General features: G+C 39.0%; 1 protein-coding gene across 4 annotated transcripts in view; it reads left to right on the plus strand.

Annotated features, from left to right (window-relative positions):
• Positions 1–24,197, plus strand: part of ATRNL1 (attractin like 1) — a 1,022,247-nt gene that overhangs the window by 444,117 nt on the left and 553,933 nt on the right. For all 4 annotated transcript variants that reach the window (XR_004001240.1, XM_030569367.1, XM_030569368.1 and 1 more), the window contains exon 21: positions 2,080–2,132. Coding sequence is in view for 3 of the 4 variants with exons in the window: in XM_030569367.1 (XP_030425227.1) it covers positions 2,080–2,132 (53 nt within the window). In the remaining variant the exon portion in view is untranslated. The remainder of the gene's footprint in view (positions 1–2,079; positions 2,133–24,197) is intronic.

Raw genomic sequence — 24,197 nt, forward strand, 5'->3', positions numbered from 1 at the left:
AACCAAGGTTCTTGAAGAGCACAAAACAATGAAAAACAAAAAGTGACAATAACTGAGTGATCCAGACCTTCCCATAGGAAAAAAGTTCTATAGAAATTAATAGATAATGATAACCTTTCTCCTGGTTTTCTGAACCATCCTATAAAATTTAACAGAAAATTATAACTCTGCTAGAGAATTCTGTGGAATGGTTCATAAAACCAAGAGAAAGGTTATAATTTTCTATTAAATTATGTAGGTTTTTAGAGTAATTTCTTATCTGATTCATTTAATCACTATGAAATTCTGTAGGATATTTCGTAAGAGTTATAAAGCTGAAGAGAACAACTTATTTTATAAATAGGACAGGGATATTTTTCAACTTCTAGCATTGATATGCCTTGTCACCTATACAATAGCTACTGCCTCATCTTATTTAGCAATAGAGGTAACTATCTCAAGAAATTAATCAGTGAAAGGCTAATTGCAACACGAGGATCTGTTTAGAGACATCTAGGGAATCCTGGGGTTTGTTTCATGTTTTTACTCATTTCATTATTGTTATTGTTATAAATTATAATTAATAATAATGATTTTCTCGTGCTCCAAAAATGAGTTTGGCACCTAACACAAACAAAAATATAGTTTCTGCCCCCCAGAAGAGCTCACAATTGAACTGCAACATAAGTGAAAGTGATAAACAGAGAGAAGAGGAAGAGTAACAGTAATAAGAGGTCATGGTTATGTAGTAAGGCAAGAACACATCTGGACAGCTCCATTTTTTTATTCCACTACTATTCATGGGACAGGTTTGAGGAGGGCATTCCATGTATAATGGGGTCATATGAGAGCAAACAAAAGAGGCATTGAGACTTCTGGAGTAGTGGTAGTGGAGCATTGTTTATTTTCAGCTGCTTGAGGTCTAGACTGGGCATGATGAAACAGTCACGCAGCAGAATAGGGAGTTGAAATGGAGCTTTTCATGAATGGGTTAGGGCCTCTTGGGTTTTGGTTCCTGGTGCTCAGTGTAGTGCAGGGGCTCCACCACAGATGTTACCCTCTGGGAGCATGTGGGCAGGAAATGGATGGTTAGAGGCAGAGAGCAGGTAAAACCATGGCTTCTCCTCCATGTAGCACTCTCTGCTGGATAGCAGAGCTAGCTGGACACATAGGGGAGTATGCTGCACCCCATAAAGGGGTGTTGAAAATTTCTCTTACCCCTTCAGCATAACAGGAACCTGGGCAAAATGGTGCAGCTGAAGGGTGTCCACCGCTTCCTCTGGGCTGTAACCTAAAGCCATAGCATAGTTCTTTGGGTTCTGTATTTTTCTAGAAAAGTCTGTTTCTCAAGATGTATTTGAATTGTGACTGCATACCTGTGAGTAGATGTTGGTTATACGTTAGCAGTAGAATAAACATAAAAGTTATGACAAAGAATATTCATAAACGGTTTTTGAATAATCTCATTTATTATTTGTATCCTACATCCCTACAGTGTGTGTAACCACACCAAAAGTGGCCACTCCCCCTCCCCCATTGCCGCCATGCTAAGAAGTGAGTTATGGAGAACATGAAGAGGAAATGATAATAGCTGTCGTTTAGAGCAGATATAGCAGATATGAATTTTGAAAGGCACCATAGCATTTTCTTTATTTTGCCTCTGCTAGTGTTGTTTTAAAACAGATTATTTAAAAATTGGTTTATTGTTTTTGTTTTTTAAACTATTTGGTTGAAACTATGCGTGTTAACAGAGAATAGTTGTATAGTATATTACTGCTGTAGAACATGTTTTCTGAGGAAATACACAAAACAAAATGAACGAAGTAACAATTTTGAAGGTTTTGAACTCTCATCTTAACTTCTCAAGATATATATTCCAGATCTCAAATTACCTGTGAATTTAATACATAGCTAAAGACAGCACTGTTGCATTTGTTTGGATCTATTTTATATCAAATGTCTTAAACATTTACTCATCCCCACCTCTAATAAGTTAAAACTGCCCCTTATATTTTGAGGGGGGAATGTTCACTCTAATGTTGTATTAAAAAAATTATAAAATGTGTTTAATAGTAATTCAGTTCATTTTTATTTCTGCAGCTGTGACTCTGAAAACAGGTACCTCGGAAATCCACTCAGGGGAACATGTTACTGTGAGTACTTAAATGTTTCTTTTTCTCTAATCTCACAAATTAAGCACGGTATACACATAATATAGTGGGTTCATTTCCACCATAAAACAAATTAGACAGAATGCTTGGTGGATATTAATTTTTTGATGTATAAAGAAAATGCCCATTTAGGCCTCTCTAGGTACTTGTGAATTTATTTAAAACACCAAAAACTAGGCAAGTCCCCTCAAAACTGCAGCTGAAACTGAACACATTGAAACCTGCTCCCTCAGGCAAAGGCCTGAATGAACAGCTGAACTCTTGCATCATACACTCTAGATCAACATTCAAGATCTCTGTCAGCCCAAAGAGGGAGTATGGCTATATTGTGGCTTTTAAACCACAATTCATGGTAGGGATGTGGAGAGGGATAGTACTATAGCAAGATCCCCTGCGGGCAATACGTAAAACCATAAGAATGGCTGTACTGGGTCAGACCAATGGTCCATCTAGCCCACAATCCTGTCTTCTGATAGTGGCCAGTGCAAGGTACTTCAAAGGGCATGAACAGAACAGGACAAATATCAAGTGATCCGTCCACTCAGAGATTTAGGGACACCCAGAGCTTGGGTTTGCATCCCTGACCATCCTGGCTAATAGCTATTAATGGACCTATCCTCCATGAACTTATCTAATTCCTTTTTTGAACCCAGTTATACTCTTGACCTTCACAACATCCTCTGGCAATGAGTTCCACAGGTGGACTGTGCATTATGTGTAGAAGTATATCCTTGTGTTTGTTTTAAACCTGCTGCCTATTAATTTCATAGTGTCCTCTGGTTCTTGTGTTATGTAAAGGGGTAAATAACACTACCTATTCACTTTCTCCACACTTTTTTGATTTTATAGACCTGTATCATATTACCCCTTGGTCATCTCTTTTCCAAGCTGAAGAGCCCCAGTCTTTTTAATCTCTCATTTTATATAAGCTCTTTCATACTCTGAATAATTTTTGTTGCCCTTCTCTCTGTACTTTTTCCAATTTTAATATATCATTTTTGAGATGAGAAAACCAGAACTGCATGCAGTACTCCAAGTTTGAGCATACAATGTATTTATATAGACATTATTGTATTTTCTCTTATTATTGATCCCTTTCCTCATGATTCCTAACATTCACTTAGCTTTTTTTGACTGCCGCTGCACATTGAGCAAATGTTTTTAGAGAACTTTCCACAAGGATACCAAGATGTTTCTTAAGTGGTAACAGCTAATTTAAACCGTGTCATTTTATATGTATAATTGGAATTGTTTCCAATATGCATTACTTTGCGGTTGTCTACACTGAATTCATCTGCCAGTTTATTGCCTGGTCACCTAGTTTTGTGAAATTCCATTGTAACTCTTCACATTCAGCTTTAGACTTCCTAGATTTTTTGCTACCTCACTGTTCACCTCCTTTTCCAGATCATTTATGAATATATTGAGCAGCACAGGTCCCAGTACAGATCCTTGGGAGACCTTGCTACTTAGCACTTTCCATTGTGAAAACTGACCATTTATTCCTGCCCTGCTTACTTTGTTGAAGAGCCTTTGGTGTGGGTCCTTGTCAAAAGCTTTTTTGATAGTCCAAGTACACTCTAACTGGATCACCTTTGTCCACATGCTTGTTGACACCCTCAAAATATTTGAATAAATTGGTGAGACATGATTTCTCTTTACAAAAGTCATGTTGACTCTTCCCCAGCATAACATGTTCATCTGTGTGTCTGATAATTCTGTTTTTACTATAATTTCAACCAATTTGTCTGGTACTGAAGTTAGGCTTACTGGCCTATAATTGCCAGAATGGCCTCTACGGCCTTTTAAAAAAATTGGCCTTACATTAGCTATCTTCCAACCAGTAGAGGATGATGTAAGTGATAGTTTACATACCAAATTTAGTATTTCCAAGATTAAAAGTGACTCAGGTGTGGGAATCTTCCTCATATCCTCTGCAGTGAAAACTGATGCAAAGAATTAATTTAGCTTCTCCACAATAGTCTTGTCTTCCTTGAATGCTCGTATAGCAACCTGATTGTCCAGTGGCCCCACTGATTGTTTGGAAGATGTTTTGCTTCTGATATATTTTTAAAAATTGCTGGGTTTTGTTCTTCAAATTAATTTTGACTTTCCTAATTATACTTTTCATAACTGACTTGCCAGGGTTTATGCTCCTTTCTATCTTTCTGGCTAGGATATGACTTCCAATTTTCAAGGAATGCCTTTTTGCTCTTTTACCCTGTGTGGGAATGTCCTGGTTGAGGTTTCTAGGTGCTATCACAATATCAATATCAAATTATAATAAAGAGATGCAAGCGTGGGAAGATGGCATGTTTCCTCTCTCAAGACTTCTGCGTATACCTGCATATCATCAAACAGAATCTGGCCCCAAGTTTTTATTATTTTCCCCCGCCCACACATGCAACTTAGATCTGCATCTGAGAATATGACATAAGAGAAGTGGCTGTATTTCTAAGGTTTCTTTTAATTTTAGACCATATTTTGTGTTTTAGAAATTGGAGGCTATACATGAAACTTTTACTGCAGAACTTTTTAGTCATAGGCCACCTTATAAATAAATGTTGTTTGTTTATTTAAACAAGAAATAAGACACACTGTAATATAGACATGGTGTTGGAATTATTGGAGACCATTTTTAATTTCAGAAGGAGGAGAAAGCTACTATAAAGCACTAAAGCACTGGGAGAAGCTGTTCTAGATTTGATTTAGACAAATAGGGAGGAACTGGTTAAGAATTTGAAAGTATACAGACAGCTTAGGTGAAAGGGATCATGAAATAGTAGAGTTGATTTTTCTAATGAATGGGAGGAGGGAAAACAGCACAATAACTGTAAGAAATTTCAAGAAGGCAGACTTAGCAAACTCAGGGAGTTGGTAGGTAAGATCCCATAGGAAGCAAGTCTAAGGGGGAAAACTGTTCAAGACAGTTGGCAGTTTTTCAAAGAGACATTATTAAGGGCACAAGAGCAAACTCCCACTGCATAGGAAAGATAGAAAGTATGGCAAGAGACCACCCTGGATTAACAAAGAGATCTTCAGTTATCTGAAACTCAAAAAAGAGTCCTACAAAAAGTGGAAAGACAGAATTGGAAAGGCCAGGGCACCAACCGCAGGGATCAGTGCTGGGTCCAGTTTAGTTCAATACGTTTGTCAGTGATTTAGATAATGGCATAGAGAGTACACTTATAAAGTTTGTGGATGATACCAAGCTGGGAGTAATTGCAAGTTCTTTAGAGGCGAACATTAAAATTCAAAATGATCTAGATAAACTGGAGAAATCATCTGAATTAATAGGATGAAATTCAGTCAGGGCAAATGCACTTCCACTTAGGAAGGAACAATCAGTTACACGCTTACAAAATTGAAAATGACTACCTGGGATGGAGTACCGCGGAATGGGATCTGGCGGTCATAGTGGACCACAAGCTAAATGTGAGTGAACAGTGTATCACTATCGCAAAAGCAAACATAATTCTGGGATGTATTAGCAGGAGTTTTGTAAGCAAGACACAAGCAGTATTTTTTCCGCTCCATTCCATGCTGATTAGGCCTCAACTGGTGTGTTGTGTCCAGTTCTGGGTGCCACATTTCAGGAAAGATGTGGACAAATTGGAGAAAGTCAAGAGAAGAGCAACAAAAATGATTAAAGGTCTAGAAAACATAACCTATGTGGGAATACTGAAAAAATTGGGTTTGTTTAGTTTAGAGAAGAGAAGACTGAGAAGGGACATGATAACAGTTTTCAAGTACATAAAAAGGTTGTTACAAGGAGGAGGGAGAAAAAATGTTCTTGTTAATCTCTGAGGATAGGACAAGAAGCAATGGGCTTAAACTGTTGCAAAGGCAGTTTAGGTTGGATATTAGGAAAAAATTCCTAATTGTCAAGCTGGTTAAGTACTGGAATAAATTGCCTCGGGAGGTTATGGAATCTCCATCACTGGAGATTTTCAAGAGCAGGTAAAACAATCTCCTGTCAGGGATGGTCTAGATAATACTTAGTCCTGCCATGAGTGCAGGGGACTGGACAAGTTGACCTATTGAGGTTCCTTCCAATCCTATGATTCTGTGATTGACAGCAGCTGAACATACTTCTGACTGTACTGTCTTTTGGGCAGATCATTAGGTCTGAAAACTGTTTACTTATGTTGCCAGTTATTAAAGAAAGTCATGTTTCTCACAGAAAAGCTAAAGTTCAAGTGTAAGATCTCTCAGTTAAAGTTAATTCTCAAATACCTGGTTTCTGAGGTACTGTTAGTAGAGGTTGCAGTTTTCATGTAATAGATCTACAAATGAAAATGCAGAGTAAAACTGTCCCTTTCGGTGTTCTTGATCAAATGAAAGCAACTGCAAAAATTCGATATTTACACAGCAAAAATTGTTCTTATTTAAAAAATATTTTTGAAGGGTTAAATTTTTGTATCAGTTATTTTATTAACTATCTAAAGGCAAAGCAAGATAAAGAGCATTGGAAAGGTTTGTACAGTTAGAAAAGCACTATACAGAGGGTTTTTTCTTTATGCATATATTTTGGATAGGCACATAAAAATTTATTTTGTTCTTTCAAAATAAATGCAGTTAAATTTAAGAGATGGAAAATAAATGACAGTAATAAGATTTGTATACCTCAGACACCTCCAAGAAAGACTTTATTCCTTACTATCCTATATCAGCTTGGGTCTATAAATCTTCTTGATCGTCTGAGACAAATTGCGCTATATCCAAGATAGCCTTTCACTTTTAACTCACTAGAGCTATTTGTCTTCTGTCAGATTTTAAAATATTTAAAGATCTTGTGGTTTTGGATTGATAAGTCTTTTAACAACTTTAATATTTTAAAATCTGTTAGTTGTAAACACTTTCAACATTATCTAATCTGGTGATGATAAGGAACCTGCAAGAACTTAAATGAAATAGATGCTTTGTTTCTTACAGCTAATGGGTAATACATTATAGTTGAAAAACTAAATATGTTCCTATTAATTTGTGATTAATTTACCTAAGATTTCCATAACAATTTGTAGTTAGTAGATAATCAGCTGAGTCATCCATTTAAAACATTATATATATATATATATACACACACACAAACATATGCAGACAGAGAGAGAGAAAGATAGTCCAAGTATATTAGATAAATATTTTAAAATATCACTTTACCAGAATGGCATTTTGGAATAAGAGATCACTTTATTTTTTAAGAAGACATGTATGCGGCCGTGTAGCAGGGTGAGCACCCGCTCCGGCCCTGGAGGGGTTAGAAAAGCCCTGCAGAGGGCTGGGGCTGGCCAAAGTAAAACCCTGGCTAATTGGGGGAAGTGGCTGCAGCTGAGGCCATGTCCCAAACTGAGCCATGGGGCCTTATAAGAAGGCCAGGGAAGCCAGAGGAAGGAGTCTCTTTCTGACTTGAGAGGGAGACAGGCCTGGCTGCTGGGGAACTCATCCAGGGGACCTAGAGGGAGGCAGATCTGGGGAAAGGCCTTAGGAGCTGGGAAGCCCTAGGCCAGCAACTCCCCAGGCTGCACGGCCTAGTTCTAGGCCTCCTAGGTATTGGGCTTGCAGAGGGGCAGCCGGAGAGGGTGGGTAAAGGCAGCCAGTCCAAACCCCTTGTTGCCTGTGGTGATTGGCTGATATACTGCAGTCTGCCCGAGGATGCAGGGGCTAAACAGAGACTGGCAGTAGCCACAACTGAGGCGACGTGGGGTAGGGAGTGGGGGTTCCCCTGGGGTGGGGAAACTCAGTAAGACTGTGGGGTACTGCAGGAGGCACAACCCTGGGATAAGGGCACTGGGGTCCTGGGAGGGATATGGGGGCCACCGGCACGCAGATCACCGGCCTGCAGAGGGCACTCCTGGGTCAAAGAGCTAATTCCCGAGGACGACCAGCAGGAGGTGCCGCAGGGGTGAGCGTGCGCTGTGCTACAGGCCGGTATTTTTATATGTTCCATTTGCTACTCTTTAAGATTCATGTGTCTGTATAATAGCTTTCTCCTTCAGAATATATCTTCTCCTTTTGCTTGCTCCTGCTGTGATGAGATATTATTCCTGTTTGTTAAAGCAAAAGAATGATTATTGTCCAAAAGTGAAATAAATATTGAGGGGGAACAACACTAAACAGAAATCCAAGAGCAATAAGCAGCTTGGTCTTAAGGAATAAACCTTCCATGCAAACTTGATTGCTTTATTGATAGTATTCCAAAGTTAATGGATGGAAGTGAAAAGCACTAGTAGTATAATAGGACTTCGACAGTAAATCACTTAAACATATACTTATATTCATCCCTCTTCAGAACTGCACCTGTGTACAGTAACTCCCCACTTAACATCCTCTCGCTTAATGTTGTTTCGATCTTGCGTCCCTGCTCAATTACAGAACATGCTCCATTTAAAGTTGTGCAATGCTTCACTATAACGTTGTTTGGCTGCCTGCTTTGTGCACAGCTGGCAGCCCTCCATCAGCTCCCCTACAACCCCCCCCCAGCAACTCCCGCCTGCCAGCAGACCCCGCAGATCAGTGCCTCCCCTCTCCTCCCCCCATCTCCTGCCTGCGGCAATTAGCTGGCTTGCAGCGTTCAAGAGGGAAGGGCGAGGAGCGCGAACTCGGTGCGCAGGCTTCCCCTCTCCCCCCCGCCGCACGCCGCAAACCAGCTGATTGCCACAGGCGGGGGAGGGAGGGGGAAGGAGTGAGGATGTTGCATGCGGAGTAAAGGAGGGAGGGGGAAGAAGAGGCGGGTTAAGGGTGGGGTCTTGGGGGAGAGAGTAGAGTGGGCAGACCGAGGCTTGAGCCCACCACCCCTGGTACTTGTGGAGTAGGGGAAGCTGCTGCTGCGCAATGTGCTTCTCCTAGCCTACGGCACCGTCAGCCTCCTTGCCTGCCTCATTGTCTCCAGTGCCAGCGGGCTGTGCCTCTGTGGAGTAAGGCGAGGGCATCTCCCAACTAGAGTACTGTACTGTACTGTATGGCAAAAATAAATTTCCCTGGAACCAACCCCGCCCCCCGTTTACATTCATTCTTATGAGGAAATTGGATTCGCTTAATATTGTTTCACTTTTTTCAGGAAAATAACTACTATGTTAAGTGAAGAGTTGCTGTATATGCTTAACTTTATCTTTAAGCATGTGTGTAACTGCTATCCCAAATAGGGATATTTTCTTGAACTGAGGCCTCATGCCTTGATCCTGTATGATGCTGAGCACTCCTATAAAGTATTTAGTGACCCTCAATTTTCTTTAAATGTAATAGAAATTGAATATACTCAGAACCTCACAGGGGTTCTCAGCACGTTGCAGGATTGAGCCCTTAATGTAATGTAATGCTTGTCCAAAGGGGCTGATCCTGTAAACATTAGTGGCATATAGTTTATTTGCCGTTGCTGTTTTCAGTATTTACACAACAGTATTGCCTAGAAGTCTTTCTCAGGATTGGAGGCCTGTTGATCTTGTGCATTACAAACTCTATTAAAACATGCTCCCTTCCCCCAGAAGCCTACAGCTTAAGACCCAGATCTTGCAGTTCATGGGCACTCTGCAGCATCCTCGCTGACGCCCACTGAAGTCCTTGAATGCTACATTGGCACAGCATGTTGCAGAATAGAGACCTAAGAAGATAAGGAACATACACAGGCTGGAAGCATATGGATATAATCAAATATGCAGGGCTGCCAAGTATAACGCATCCGGCATCCCTGTCATGCTTTTGTCATGACTCAGCTGGCATCTCATGATCCAACTGAGGGCAGGAAAGCAGCAGGCATTTGCTGCACTTGTGTCTTTTATTCATCAGAGGTGACTGTGGTACTTGCTGAACAGGGAGCCAGATTCTGCTTCTCCCTGCTCCCCATGATAGATTAGGGCAAAAAATGAGCAGCCTGTAGATAGCCTTAGTGACTGGAAGATAGTACAGTTGTAGCAGTGCAAGATGAGGGGTCCCATCGTGGCCTCATGTTCCCTTCCTCTTCCCCCTATGGTCAGCCACATCTGACTCCCATCAGTGCAACACCCCAGCAACCCAACCCCAGCTGCTTGAACAGCCCCCTGTCAGCCAGCAGCCTCAGCATGTTTAGCACCTTTTAGCCCTCCCACCCCCAGGCGGGCTCAGTAGCTTCCTATGAGTCCTTGCCTCCTAGGAGTTCCAGCACCCACTGCCCCCTTGTACTCTGTAACCCAAGGAACCCCAGATCTCTCAATCTTCCTGAAAACAATTTCCCCCCCTAAATTCCCTACTCCTTCCCAGTGGCCTCTGGTCTCCAACAGTCCCAGCACCCTCTATTCCCTATGAGCCACCTAAACTCCAAGAGCCCCCATACTTCCTACCCAGCCATACCAAGAGCCTCAGGGGGCACTTACCCAAGTACCACCCCGGATACCCTCAGACCTCCAGCCGGAGCTGCCACGTTTTGTACAATTCCCTGACCTGTGTCTGCCACTGCTCAGGGCATGGTGTGTTAACCATAACTTTCAGTTAATGGTTATACAGAAATTACATCATTCGTTTGCATAAAAGTCACATCAAGCAAAACAAAACTTACCATCTATGGTTAGTTTTATATACATATATAATTGCTTTTAAAAAATATAAATGAGTAAAATGTCATCTGTCTCCATCTGTCCCTCAATCTAGCCATCAGGAATTGATTAGTTTGGTACAGGATATTGGATGCCTTTCTTGGCTTGTGAAACAGCATCATGAACAACTGTTGCCACACCTGACCAAAATAGTCATAATTTCATTCAGAGAAGGAGTCTTACATTCCTCCTACAAACATGCAATAATCTAACCAGCACTGAAGAAATGCAGCTTGGACATATCAGTTCTAGCTATTTACCAGCCAGTGTCAAACCTGCCCTTTACCACCAAGTGTCAAAGCTCAATTTACAGTTATTTGAAGGATGTTACATTAAGGAAGAATAATAATTATTCAGCATGGTATAAGTAATTAGATGAAATTTTAATATTGAAAATTTAGCTTGAACAGCAGAAAAAATAATCCTGGCAATATAATCTACTGTACTAGGATGTAGAACAGTCTCCCAAGAGAAGTGCTGGCAGCCTCATCACTTGTGATATTTAAAATTAATTGAACAGTATTCTAATAAATGTAGAATTGGGGAGCAATCCAATCCTTCATAGGCAGGGAGCTGCGCTAGATGATGCATTAGGTCTTTTCAGTATCTAGATTTTTATGAGGAGCACAAGCTGTCGTTGCTGTGTAAATGATTGTGATTTCATAATTGCTTTGTTGTGACTTCACTGCGTGATTGAAAAAGGAGAAATGGCAAGCTGTGAAGGAAAAAAACTTTGTTTAAACATACAAGAGATTTGATAATTAAGAAAATGCTTAAAATGTTTGAAGAGATGTAAGTTTCATCAGATTTTTTTAAGTATATGAGATGTTTCCAAGAACATCACGAATACTGGCATCTCTCATTACCAAATTAGGTATTTGATATATCATAAGAAAGACTAGCTCTGTACAAAAGAGCAAGTTCTGTAAATTTAAAATGTGCTATTTTATTTAGACTTCAATTCGACACAATGTAAATACTCTGGTATATGTATTATACATTCAGTTCAGGACTGTGGCTTTGTACTTCTGGTAGGAAGTCTACATATCCCTAAACTATTGTGTTATAAGCCAACATTTTAGTGAATAACTGCAGGCTGATTTGGTGCATATAAATGAATTCAGAGAGTAGGCAAGAGATGGTTGTGCAGCTGAGCTATGCATGTACACAGGCTGTAAATACAACATTTTGTCATGATGCATTTATTGTTCTTTTGTCCTTTGGTAACTCGACCACATGACGTATATCAGTAAAGAAAGCATCCAAATGGCTGGATTAGTTCTTCATACATAAGCAACTGAAATACTGCTTTCAGAATCAGTGCTCGTGGGTGCAAATGAACCAGTAGCAAGAGATGGTTTTAGACAGAATGGTAAAAATCGGTGGGATAGGTGCCATTTTTATGGCTTTAACATGGATTGCATTCAGATTGAATGCTCTAAAATGAGCTTTCATTGATAGCTAAATCAAATTTTTAACAAAACTAAGATTTTAAATTTACAACAATTGGTAAATAGAGTTTGTTGTGTAGTGTGTAGAATGTCAGCTCTTTGACGCTTTGATGGTTTGAAAGGAGACTGTACCCTCCTACATAAACTTCTTGATATTTCTTACTTCTAGCCTAAATTTTAAGGGCACAGTTTAGCAAAATGTGGTACAAGTGCAGAACTTTGAGCGTAACACCTGCAGTACTACGTTTGGAACACTAACACTTGTGTATGCAGCTGATCAGTTCTGACACCTGTGTGTGCATGATTTACATGTACAAAAGAAATGGGTTTAATGGATGTAAATGGTATTGCCTACCTACATAGATATTAGAATCTATCGGTGGTGTGTTGCTGCTCAAAAAATGTGTGTGCTCAAGCAGAGACCAGTTTAAGGCTTCTCTGAAAGTATATCCCAATTGTATTATATTTTGAAAAATCAATCTTTATAAAAGAAAACCAATTATATCGCAGGTTTCGATTTTATTCGCTTTGTGGTTCACAGATCAATTTTTTTCATTTTTAGCCAAAATAATTTCTTATCCATCCAGTCACTCCACTCACCCAGTCATACTAGCTCTCCCTTTATCTCTCTATACAGATTTTTTCCCTAGGGCCTAATGGTTCTTCACGTCCACTCCAGAGAACATCATGTCATCCTATCGTCCATTCTAGGAGTACATCTACACTGGAATAAAAGACTAGCAGTATGGCTATGGCTGGCTTGGGTTAGCTGACTGAGGCTCGTGGTGCTCAGGTTGTGGGGCTAAAAATTGCTGTGTAGATGTTTGGGCTCACCTGAAGCTCGAGCTCTGGGACCCTCACACTTTGTGGGGTCCCAGAGCTTGGGCTCTAGCCCAGGCCTGAACGTCTACACAGCAGTCTTACAGCCCCGCAGTCCAAGCCCTGCAAACTCTAGTCATAGAATCATAGAATATCAGGGTTGGAAGGGACCTCAGGAGGTCATCTAGTCCAACCCCCTGCTCAAAGCAGGACCAATTCCCAACTAAATCACCTCAGCCAGGACTTTGTCAAGCCTGACCTTAAAAACCTCTAAGGAAGGAGATTCTACCACCTCCCTAGGTAACCCATTCCAGTGCTTCACCACCCTCCTAGTGAAAAAGTTTTTCCTAATATCCAACCTAAACCTTCCCACTTCAACTTGATACCGTTATTCCTTGTTCTGTCATGAAGTACCACTGAGAATAGTCTAGATCCATCCTCTTTGGAACCCCCTTTCAGGTAGTGGACAGCAACTATCAAATCCCCCCTCATTCTTCTCTTCTGCAGACTAAACCAGTCAGCTGATCTGGGCCAGCTGCTGGTGTTTAATTTTTGTGTAGACATACCTTAGGAGGTCATAGCTGATTGTCTTCTCTCTAGCTGAATTTGAAGAGCATTCTTTCTTTCCCTGGGGCTCGGCCACAGTGGCATATGTTACTGGGTTCAGAGCAGTCAGAAGTCATATCTTCATACCTTTCTTTCTACATTCGCCCTCTCACCTCACCACAGACTAAAGTCTTTCCTGTGCCAGCCACATAAGAACATAGAGCAGTCTAAGGGCATATTTCCCAGTGTGGGTAGAAAGAATTACACTAGCTCTGCCTAAGCTAACATGCTAAAAATGGCATGTATATGGGGATAGAATGGGTGGCAGACTGGGTAGCCATCTGAGTACAATCCCTCCTGGACACCCTGGATACATACTCAGACAGTTAGCCTGAGCCACTGCCCATGCCATCCCTGGCTACATTGTTATTAGCACGCTAGTTTGAGCAGGATTAGGGTGTGTCTGTCTAACCATGCTGGGAAGCACACTTCCAGTTGCAATGTAGGCACATCCTAAGAGAGACACGTATATACCCAGTGCCTTTTGTTTCTTAACTTCTTCTATTCACTTTTATTGTTTTTATGTGTATTGTTGTAGCCTCTGGGAACCCCATTAATGGAAAAGGACCCTATGGTGCTAGGCATTGTACAAACATGGAACAAAAATGCAGCCCTTCCCCAAAGAATTTATAATTTAAGCATCAGATAAGAGACTACAGATTGATTCAGACAGACCAATAGGAAAGTACAAGGAAACAATGAGACAGCATTGATCAAGTAGTGATCTTATCACACCAGTAGTCTGACAGTTTTCAAGTTTTTGTAGGCATCACAGCAATGGAGTTTTAAGGAGAGGTTTGAAGTAGAACAGTGAAAGGGCTTTGCGGGTGTTTACAGGAAGTACCCCCCAAGCACGAGGGGCAGCATGGGAGAAAGCGCAAAGGTGTTTGTAGGAAAATTTAACAAGTGGATGATGGAGGCTGAGATTATGGGTTGAGCAGAGGTGGGAGTCAATATCTCAATACTGTATGAAGACAAATAGGTTATGATTTATAGAGTAGAGAAGGGGAGTTACAAAGAGAGGAGTGACATGATCAAAGCAGTGGGCTGGAAGATCATTTGCAGCAGCATTCTGAATGGATATGAGCAGGATAAAATTGCATTTGCAGAATAAAGGATATTGGAGTAATCCAGAAGTGAGACTATGAGAGCCTGTGCATTTTGAATTGAATTTTAATTTTCATCCAAATAAAGCTTGAGAGAAATTACAAGTAAAACATTAATCTTCTAGTAAAATAATAAATGCTTCATTAACCATTTTTGTAGTAAAAATTAAAAGAATCTGAATAAATGTAAATTAAGCTATATATTAAGCTTAAATAAATGTGAATAGATATGGTGTATCCTTCTGGTTAGTAAAAAGAAGCACCAAATTTAGTGTAAAGACTCTCTTTACCTGCTAATCAACATGTTTTAATGGTTACCAATCTATGACAATCCATCTTTCTTTAGGAAAATAATTAAGTAGTACAAACATAAAACAAGATTAATATTGATTATTTAATTCAAGGTTTCCTGCTTGCTGATGTAAATCCTGATTAAAATCAGTGATTTAAATCGCTTTTATTAAAATCAGTCCACCCTGATTTGTGCCGGAGACGCTCTGCAGCAGGAGGGCGGGAGGAAGTGGATGTTGTGGTGAGCAAGGGCTGGGGGTTGGCAGAGAGAACTTTCTGATGTGATATGAGAGAGGTGCAAAAGAATTAAGAGCAGTCGAGGGAATCAGCAACCATATTGGGAAGAGAAGGCAGGCAGGGGAGGCCCGAGGGCAAACTGGAAGTCATGCTACCTGTAAATAGTGGTCTTACAGACAGCTCATGCCTCTGGTCTCTGTTTTTTTTTTTAAATTATCAGGCACAACAGTGCGGTGTTTGGGCAGGGGAAGAGTCATAGTTTTCTGTGGGGTTGTGGAGATCTCTTTGCTTTCATATTTAGCAACATTTTTGGTTTTTAGTGCAGCACAGAGGACAGCATCACATAATTATAAAATATTGGAATGAGCAAGGTCCTCCTCCTCCCTATTCCAATAGGATACTAATGTTTTATAGCAATAGAGGCAAGAAGGGATAATGCATATGTAACCCAGTTTAATCCAATGTTGGTCATTGGATCACGTAACAGGTTTTATGAATCCATTACTGCCTTCAGTGTATTAAACCACACTTTAGCAGTATATGTTCTTGCTTTTACATTCAGAGGTCAAGGTTCAATCCCCACAAACTACCCATTGTGAGACTTGGGATTTTACAAACACCATGGAGCTCTCTGGTATAAACCAGAACCACCTTCAAATTTGATAGTCATGAGAGCAGCAGGACCTCATGAAGAGTTCTGAATCAAACTGAAATGGAGCAGGAGAGAAGCCACCCACCTGCTTGCCTTGAAAATGATTGAGATTCAAGTATGGACTGAGGTTGGGAAGAGTGGGTCACTTATGAAGAAGACATAACACTGGTAGTGGCTGAAGGCTCCCTTGCTTTCTGAAAAGAGAAGACTTATTGCTTGAGCATCTTTCCCCTCTCTCCACAAGAAGCCCTGCCTCTGAATATATAAGTAGGTGTTGGGTTAACCACACATGTCCAACCCTTTTTAAAAAAAAAAACAGGAAGAGCAGGGGTTGGACTAGATGACCTTCTGAGGTCTCTTCCAACCCTAATATTCTATGATTCTATGAACAAAAAGCTGAAGTTAAAAGATGAGTGAATGTCCAGACCTCATTGTATCTCCATTCCCATGGTCAATCAGTATCTCTCTCTCTCTCTCTCTCTCTCTCTCTCTCTCTCAACCTATCTAATCTGCCTATCCATCCCAAATCATTACATAAAATGTCATTTGTGAAAAGTTCCAAGTCCATCCATACCACTGATAGCCTTGTTTCCATAGCAACTAATGCAGTTTAGAAAGGACGCTTAAACATACAAAGCAAGAGGCTTAATCTGGGAAGAGATTCCAAACCCATGGCTTTGCCAATTGTTGGTAAAGCAGTCAGCTCAGGCTTGTGCTTGTAAAGTATCCAGCTAGTATGTTGGTATGCAATTTCTTACTAGAATGCTGTTTACTCAAACAATGGTCCTTATTATAAACCAGCAAGCATGTTGTATTGGTACTTTATTTTTGGACAGTTTATACTCTGTGTGTGAATTGGGGCAAAGGTTTTAAAAATGATCTTAACATTTGTCCACTGTGCTCTCAAAACCATTGATAGTGGTTATTTACTACTATTCTGTCAACTAATAAGAGCACTGACTCAAATGTGAAATTTTCTTTACTGTATCTACAAACACTCCTGTAATTAGTCTGGAAACATGGGGATGGGGAATTACAGGGGGGCAGTCCTGGTGAAACATCATTCACAACATCAGAAGAGCTCCTGTAACTGTAGGTGCACAAAGAAAGAAGGTAGGTAGGTCTGGAGAAGCCTCAAGAGCCAGTGCAATCACAAAATGCTTGCAGTGCTGGCTTGTTGCAACTCTTAACTGTTAATTCCAGTGAGACATATTAGACATGCGGAGAGAAAATAGGATGTCAGGAAAGCAGAGTTAGTGAGCCCCCGAAGACTCATAACTAAGGCAACCCAAATTTACAAGTGGTGGAAAATGAGTACAAATACATTTTTTTAAATGTTATTAAATGTTTCCCTAATAGTTTTTTTTTAAAAAAAATGTGGCAGAAACAAAATATGTGATAATTAGGTGAGCTATTAAAGATTTTACTGTCACTTTTAGGGGATGAACTTGCATAATTAATTGATGGTTTTGACACCTGTGTGTAATGTCATTCCCAACTCTTGGCAACAAAACTTTATAGCTTACAAAATTATCTCCTATTTTCTTGGTATGCATACAGGAAGGATAATAGGAAGCAGTTCCCTTAGTATGTCAGCAATTTACAAAGAGGAAGGCTTTTTTTCCTTCTCTGCAGGTGGGGAAGGAGGCATGGAAAGTGCATTCAGTAAAAAGACTTGAGATCAACTCTGGCAATCTTTGCAGGGGACAAGGGAAGGAGGGAAAAATCCTGCCTCTGGCTGAGCAGCCTCATGTGGCTTTTACTACAGCCTTGGAGTGCAGTAGCCCTCAGGATTCCTATACTTTGCTCTGCAAGGGGGAAGTGGCTAGTTGATCTACTGATGCTATTCAAATATTTTAAAGTAAGTGTTTAAACAATCTATGAGCAATTTATTTGCTATAAGGAAAAACACACATGTTCATTGTTCATATCTCATTTAATGAAAACTCATCTTACTACTTATGTAACTGGTAAGAGGAAATACGACTTTCTAGTAAATGAAGTTTCATGTGTGGAACTTCAGAGTAAAAACTAAACAAAATGTCTTTGGGGGCACTTTAGAAATCTTGTATATAGAATTCTCGTTTTCTGGCTAGAATTAGTGCTAAGCTTACTATCCTGAGATCATTATTGTTCCTAAGATTGAAGTTGTAGTATTTAGGATTAATGAAGGGTGACATTTCTGAAATAACTTGCATTTACATTATCACAGCACCATTTGATCCTGAACGAATTCATAAGCTAGGTGAACAAGGACGCCTGTGAATGACGGCCATCTCTCAAGTGAAATGCAGATATTTAGCAGTGCACCCCAACAGTATATAATTGTGAAGGGATGTAGGCATTTCAGAGTATAGGGAGAATGTAATTACCTAAACTAGCATTTGTTCAAGACACCAGAAACTAGGCACATGTTTTTGAGAAAACAGTGAGAACTTATAACCAAAAGAGGTTGGAGTCTGTTTTATGTGCCATTTAAAAGGTGTCACTTCCAACTGCACAGTATCCCTGTATACCATGTTGAAACACTGGTTCCATACTGACGTAGTGGAAAGAGTTCCATTTAGTAATTCACTAGTGCTATGTTCTTTTGCAATTAAGATCTATGATCCACGTATTGAGCAGGCCTGACTTTGTGTAGCCTATGTGATCTGATGGCAGCACAGCTCAAGGCAATATTTGAGAATTCTTTAAACAGGATCTCTCCTTTTAGAGGAACTGTGCCCATATTTGTTCTTGGAGGCTCCTCAAAAGCTAAATCCATTGAAAGAACTCATTGTAGACAGTCCCAGATTTTCTCCAATGATTGAGGCCCTTTGCCCTGCTCAAGCAGCTCATAAGGGCAGAGAATCTTCTAGCTAAAAATTCTTCAGGGAATCCTCAGCTGGCATAGCCAGCTCATGAAGGGAATGTGCCATAGGCAAATGGGAGATTTAGGTGAAAGGCTGCTGTACTCTAGCTATTCTCAGTTAGTTAATGGCATGCTGGGAGCTTTACCAGTTGCTGGAGCTGCAGTAAACTATGTTGGAGCATAGACCTGACCTGAGAATTCGGGAGCTACAACTAGCTCCCTGCTGCCTGCTGCTGCACCCAGAAAAGAATCCAGACCATTGTTTCTCCAGAAAATTGTAGGATTTATCTTATTCAGTTCCTGTAATTAGATCTCACAACTGTACTTATTAGAAAGGTTGTAATGCTAGTAAAGAAATGTAAACATAGGCAATATCTGCTGAAAACCGTAATATCTACCAGTAAGAAAGTAAAACAAAGCTTTTAACCATCCTATGTGCATGTGTAAGTATACTTCTATTTATCTGCACGCGCACGCGTGTGTGTGTACATAGACACACACCTGGAAAATTTGTTGTTATATATGTTTATATATAATGTGATAAAAACTTGGTTCAGGACCCACTTTTTTTTGCAGAAATAAATTACTGAAGCGACTGAAATAGAAGTAACTGTAAAGCACTAGATGGCAGCCTTGGTATGCTTTAAAAGGGTTTAAAACTCAAGAACATTTCAAGGAGAGTATTTTAGGTGATAAATACAAGTAGCACTTGTATTAATACTGTTAATGTAAATTTCGCAGGTATTTAAAATTGAAGCTGAAACTTGAAATGAAACTGGAAACAATAAATGTTAGAGTTTGGAATTTGTTTGTATTAGCTGAATTGTAAGAAATGTCCCAGCAGTTAGATTCTCTGCTACTGATCTTTATATTGCTAGTTTTCTTTTGGGACATCATTAGTTTAAACTAAATACCTACAGTAATTGTAAAACTGTCATGCTTGACTTAGAATAATGAGTTCCAATCATTATGTCTAACACTAGATTGACTTTGATACAGATTGAGGCAATTTTTATTATTGTTAAATACAGTAACAATAATGACTACAAACTGTCATTGTCTTTTGAATATGTAGAATCATATGAATAAATCCTGTTCAAAAAGAAATCTCTTTGGTATTTAAAGAGGCTAGTGGAACAAATAGCAGTTTGAATCAGACAATCCCAGGATGTTTTGAGGAAAGATAGGTCTTAGCAAACTGACTGCTCACAACGTATAAAAGAACAAAAAGCACCAAACAAACACTGTCTTTGCCTTGAGCTAAAATAACAACACAAACCAATTCTGGCCTTCCAGGGAATTATAAACTAGCCTCACCAAATACCTTAAGCGCCTAATAAAGTATTATGATGCTACCCCAAGCTCTGTAGGTACACTGGCTTTCCTGTGTGTCTGCCTGTTACTTGTTTATATATTGATTTATTGTACCAAACAGTAGCTTGGTTTGCAGCATTTAGGGGCAGGCTGGTGAAAAAAATTTCTTTGCTGCCACTCAGCTCCTGTTATCATCTGACTATGCACAATGCTGGCCTAAGGATTTTGAGGACCAGTGAGGGAGTTCTTTGTACAGCCCAAAGATAACTGCCCATTTTACATAAAAGAAGTGTGTGTCATGAGGAAGGATCTCTAGATATCCTGATGCAGAAGTGGAACCCAGTTCCCTGTTCCTTTCAGGATCAGTTTACAATGATTGATGTTTCCAATGCTATCATTACAAGAAAAAAAGTGCTAGAATTCTAATCAAGGCTTGTAGGGTGAAATCTTGGCCCCATTGGTATCCATGGGGACAAGACTTTACCCCAGGACCTATTTTGTCTCTTCCTTTGACTAGGAGTAAGTCACTTAACATAGGAGGACAGTAATCAGTAATACCTCTATACCTTGAAAGGAAGTTGAGAGGCCTTTTCAAGATTTTCCAATGAAAGACCCTGTATGTGTTTTTAAATAACTAGAGGTTGTTTTCTATGTCTAAGATAATAGAATCCTGAGCTACATAAATTCCAAGGAGTTGCTTATTAGAATATGGACATCATCGAGTACAGCATTTCTTTGATTGGCTGAATCAGTTCAGTTCGAGACAGGTATATTACAGCCTATAAGACATTGTGGTGTTCATTTATTATCAGACTTCTTTCTCTTTGGGGTGTGGAGTTTATGTAAACTCTTCCCGAAATATAACCCATTGATGGTAAGCTGTAATTTACTATAGTCTTGATATAAAAGGGTAAGAATGACAGAAAACAAAAGGGCAACCTGTTTGCGGTCTGAAAGGCAACAATGCACATTAGCAAAATAGAAGAAATAACAAACAAGACATTCAGGAAAAAGATTTGAAACACACCCAATATCAGACAATATGAAGGTGTGCTAATAAAAAGTGAAATATTTGGAGAGAGAGTACATATATTGAATTCTTGTCTGAAGAGTGACTCATTGATGGGGTGGGGCAGAAAAGCATCTATAAGGTTTCATTTTTTCTGTGTCCATTATTTCCATTTGTTTATTTTATAAACAAAAATATATCATCATTTTTTCTAAATACCAGCTCTGCAAACTAAACCAGGCATCTAGGAATAAAGCTGGTTTTTTTTTCTTCTCTTGTCTGTCTGCCGATCTGTCAATTTCTCTTTGTCTAATACTAATTCTCATAGTATTATCTGTTATAAATGTTCTGTAAGCGAAATTGGCCATCAGTTATATTTATGCAACCCCGTTGCTTTTAGTGGGTTTGTACAGGTGTAAATAATTGAAACTTAATATTCTGTTGATGATTTATGGACCAGAATAAAATCCAATTCATCCTTTTTTTGGCTGAATTGGCACTCCATGGTTAACAGGAGTTAAAAGCAGTGAAAATTTGTTGTTACTAAAGTCAGCAGATATTACTCAGAATACACATGGGGGCAGCATATCCGTCAATGAAAAGGTTGCTGGCTGTTTCACAGTAACTTTAAAACATTCTAATGTCCACATTCTGAGTGTGGTACATTAGCCTTGCACAGTTACTGATATCTGCTGTAACTCATTGCTTTGTAAAGCACTTTAGAATACACTTCGTATGAAAGACATTGTATAATACATAGTTCTATTTTTTGTATAGCACAGTTTCTATAAAAGTGTAGTAGATTCATTGACACTGTGAGATCTCACTCTTCAACAAAGTCCTACTGTCGTGTTAGATTTATGTGTTTTAATTCATAATTAAAAACTAAGGAATTAAACCAAACTGAATTTTTTAAGGTTTGAGCCTTTGGGGTGGTTGCAGGTAATTTAATTTAGGGGAAGACTGAGAATAACACAATAAGTGATCAAATAAAAAACTTTATTTAATATAAAATAGTTAAGTAAACAGGCCTTGCAATATAACCACGCATGGCACTGACACTCACATTCTAAGATGAAATGATGCAGTTAGTGGTGATCAGTCCCTAAATGAGGAGAATGGGTATAATCCTTTTTCTAATGGGACAGACATGTATGCCTCATCTAAAATTAGCATGCTACTGTTCATATAATCAACTAAAACTACACCCTTTCACAGTAAATCCACCTTTTTTTTTTTTTTTACTATATTTAAATATTTTTACTTACTGGCTAGTTAACATTAAGTGTCATCTTAATTAACATGTGGCACACTCGCAAAATGTGTTGTATCCCCTTTTAATGCCTGATCTACTGGAGGATATGACCTACTATGGTTACAACCAGCTAATGGATATGCCTTTAGCTCAAATGGTAGAGGTCTGTGCTGCAGTGCTAAAGAACCAGCCTCAACTTCTGCATGGTGAACTTGGGTACATGCAGAAGTGCATGCATGCTGAAAGAATTTTGGTGGGTTTTAATTTTTGCTGTTTTTCAGGGTTATGTTATGGAAATTGATTAATTTTAGGGGAAAATGTGTATATGCATTTCTGGAATAAAACAAGATACGCTATTTATAGGTTTTGTAAAATAAGTTGAACATTATAGCAGCAGGATTGAAAATAACATCAAAATTTTACTCACCTCACTAACTTTCTCAGAAGATAGATAAATCCTTTCCTTGAGGATAAATTATGGTCACAAACAGAAAATGGGTGTATCTTTTCAAACATTTTCCCATTACAATTAGCAGAACATGTAGTTCACAACTAACTGCCATGCACATATAATGTGTCTTAAGGAATAAAATAAAAATCAGGATACACAACATTGGTCCTATATTATTGCAGTAGTGTACATAACACAGTCATCATAAAACATAATAGAATGTTAAAACAGATAAAATACTTTTATTGTTAAGTCAGTATCAATCAAATCTCTTTTGATGGTTAATGTATTTTTCTTCAAGTTGCATGAGTGACTTTTGCTGTCTCACCCCTCCTTGCTCCACACACAAATTTTCAAATAATCAACTTCCTGTCCTCTTATCTTATGGAACCCTCCCCCCAAAGCCAAATAAAGTAATGGGCAGTAACAAGTCCTATGTGCCATTTCAGAACACACTTCTTCTGCATCTGCATCTGCATCTTATTGCTAGGTGCTACTTTTTAAGGAAAAAATACACTGACTTTTTTTATTGATGAAAGATTTATATGATGAGCAACATTTGCAAAAGTACCAAAATGATTTTTGAAAATGGGATTTACACTCATAAGTGACTTAGGGTCAGCTTTTTAAAGGTAACCAGAAGCCTAAAGATGCAGACAAGTGCTCAGTGGGATTTTCAAACATTTAAATGGGAGTGAGATACTTAGACACTTCTGGAAATGCCACTACATGCCTGACTACATTTTTAGGTACCTACAACCTTTAAAAATCTAACCTTTAGACACATAGGAGTCCAAGTTTCCTTGAAAGTCAATGGGATTTAGACTCCTAAATGCCAAAACACATTTGAAAATATGATCTGACATCTCTCATTTTTCCAGCAAATTTTTCCAGCGAGTGCTGTTGAACAGAGATATAAGCAGCCATTTAAAAATATTTCTTACAGCAAACACTAGTATAACATTTGTATTTATACTGATTATAAGATTTATCAATGTATTTTCATGTTTTCTGGTGGTATAATTTTTTCGACCATTTTCAGATTGTCACCAGGATTCAGACCTTTATATAATGGGAGAAAGTTGGAATACTAAATATGATTATTTCATTTTTGAAAGACTGGACTGTTGCAATATTTATTTGCTAGCGTATTTGCTTATATTTTGTCCAGAATGCTTCAGTCTCTATTCTTAAAGGAACCCACCTGATTGAAAATATTGCCCCAGTATTAAGACCCCAACAATGTCATATTAATTTCAAAGATGTATTACTTACTTTTAAAATAGTTAATTATTACAGTTCCTTATATCTGACAGAACTTTGCTTTCTGTATATAAGGGCTGTCCCTTAGAATAAGAATCATCGAGCTGTTAGGTCTGTCCAAGTTGCATCTAAAAATCTCTGCAGACAAAGGTCTTTGCTAACTATGCTCTACTATTGT

The sequence above is a fragment of the Gopherus evgoodei genome, chromosome 7 (genome assembly GCF_007399415.2).
Source record: "Gopherus evgoodei ecotype Sinaloan lineage chromosome 7, rGopEvg1_v1.p, whole genome shotgun sequence".
NCBI classification, from domain to species: Eukaryota; Metazoa; Chordata; order Testudines; family Testudinidae; genus Gopherus; species Gopherus evgoodei.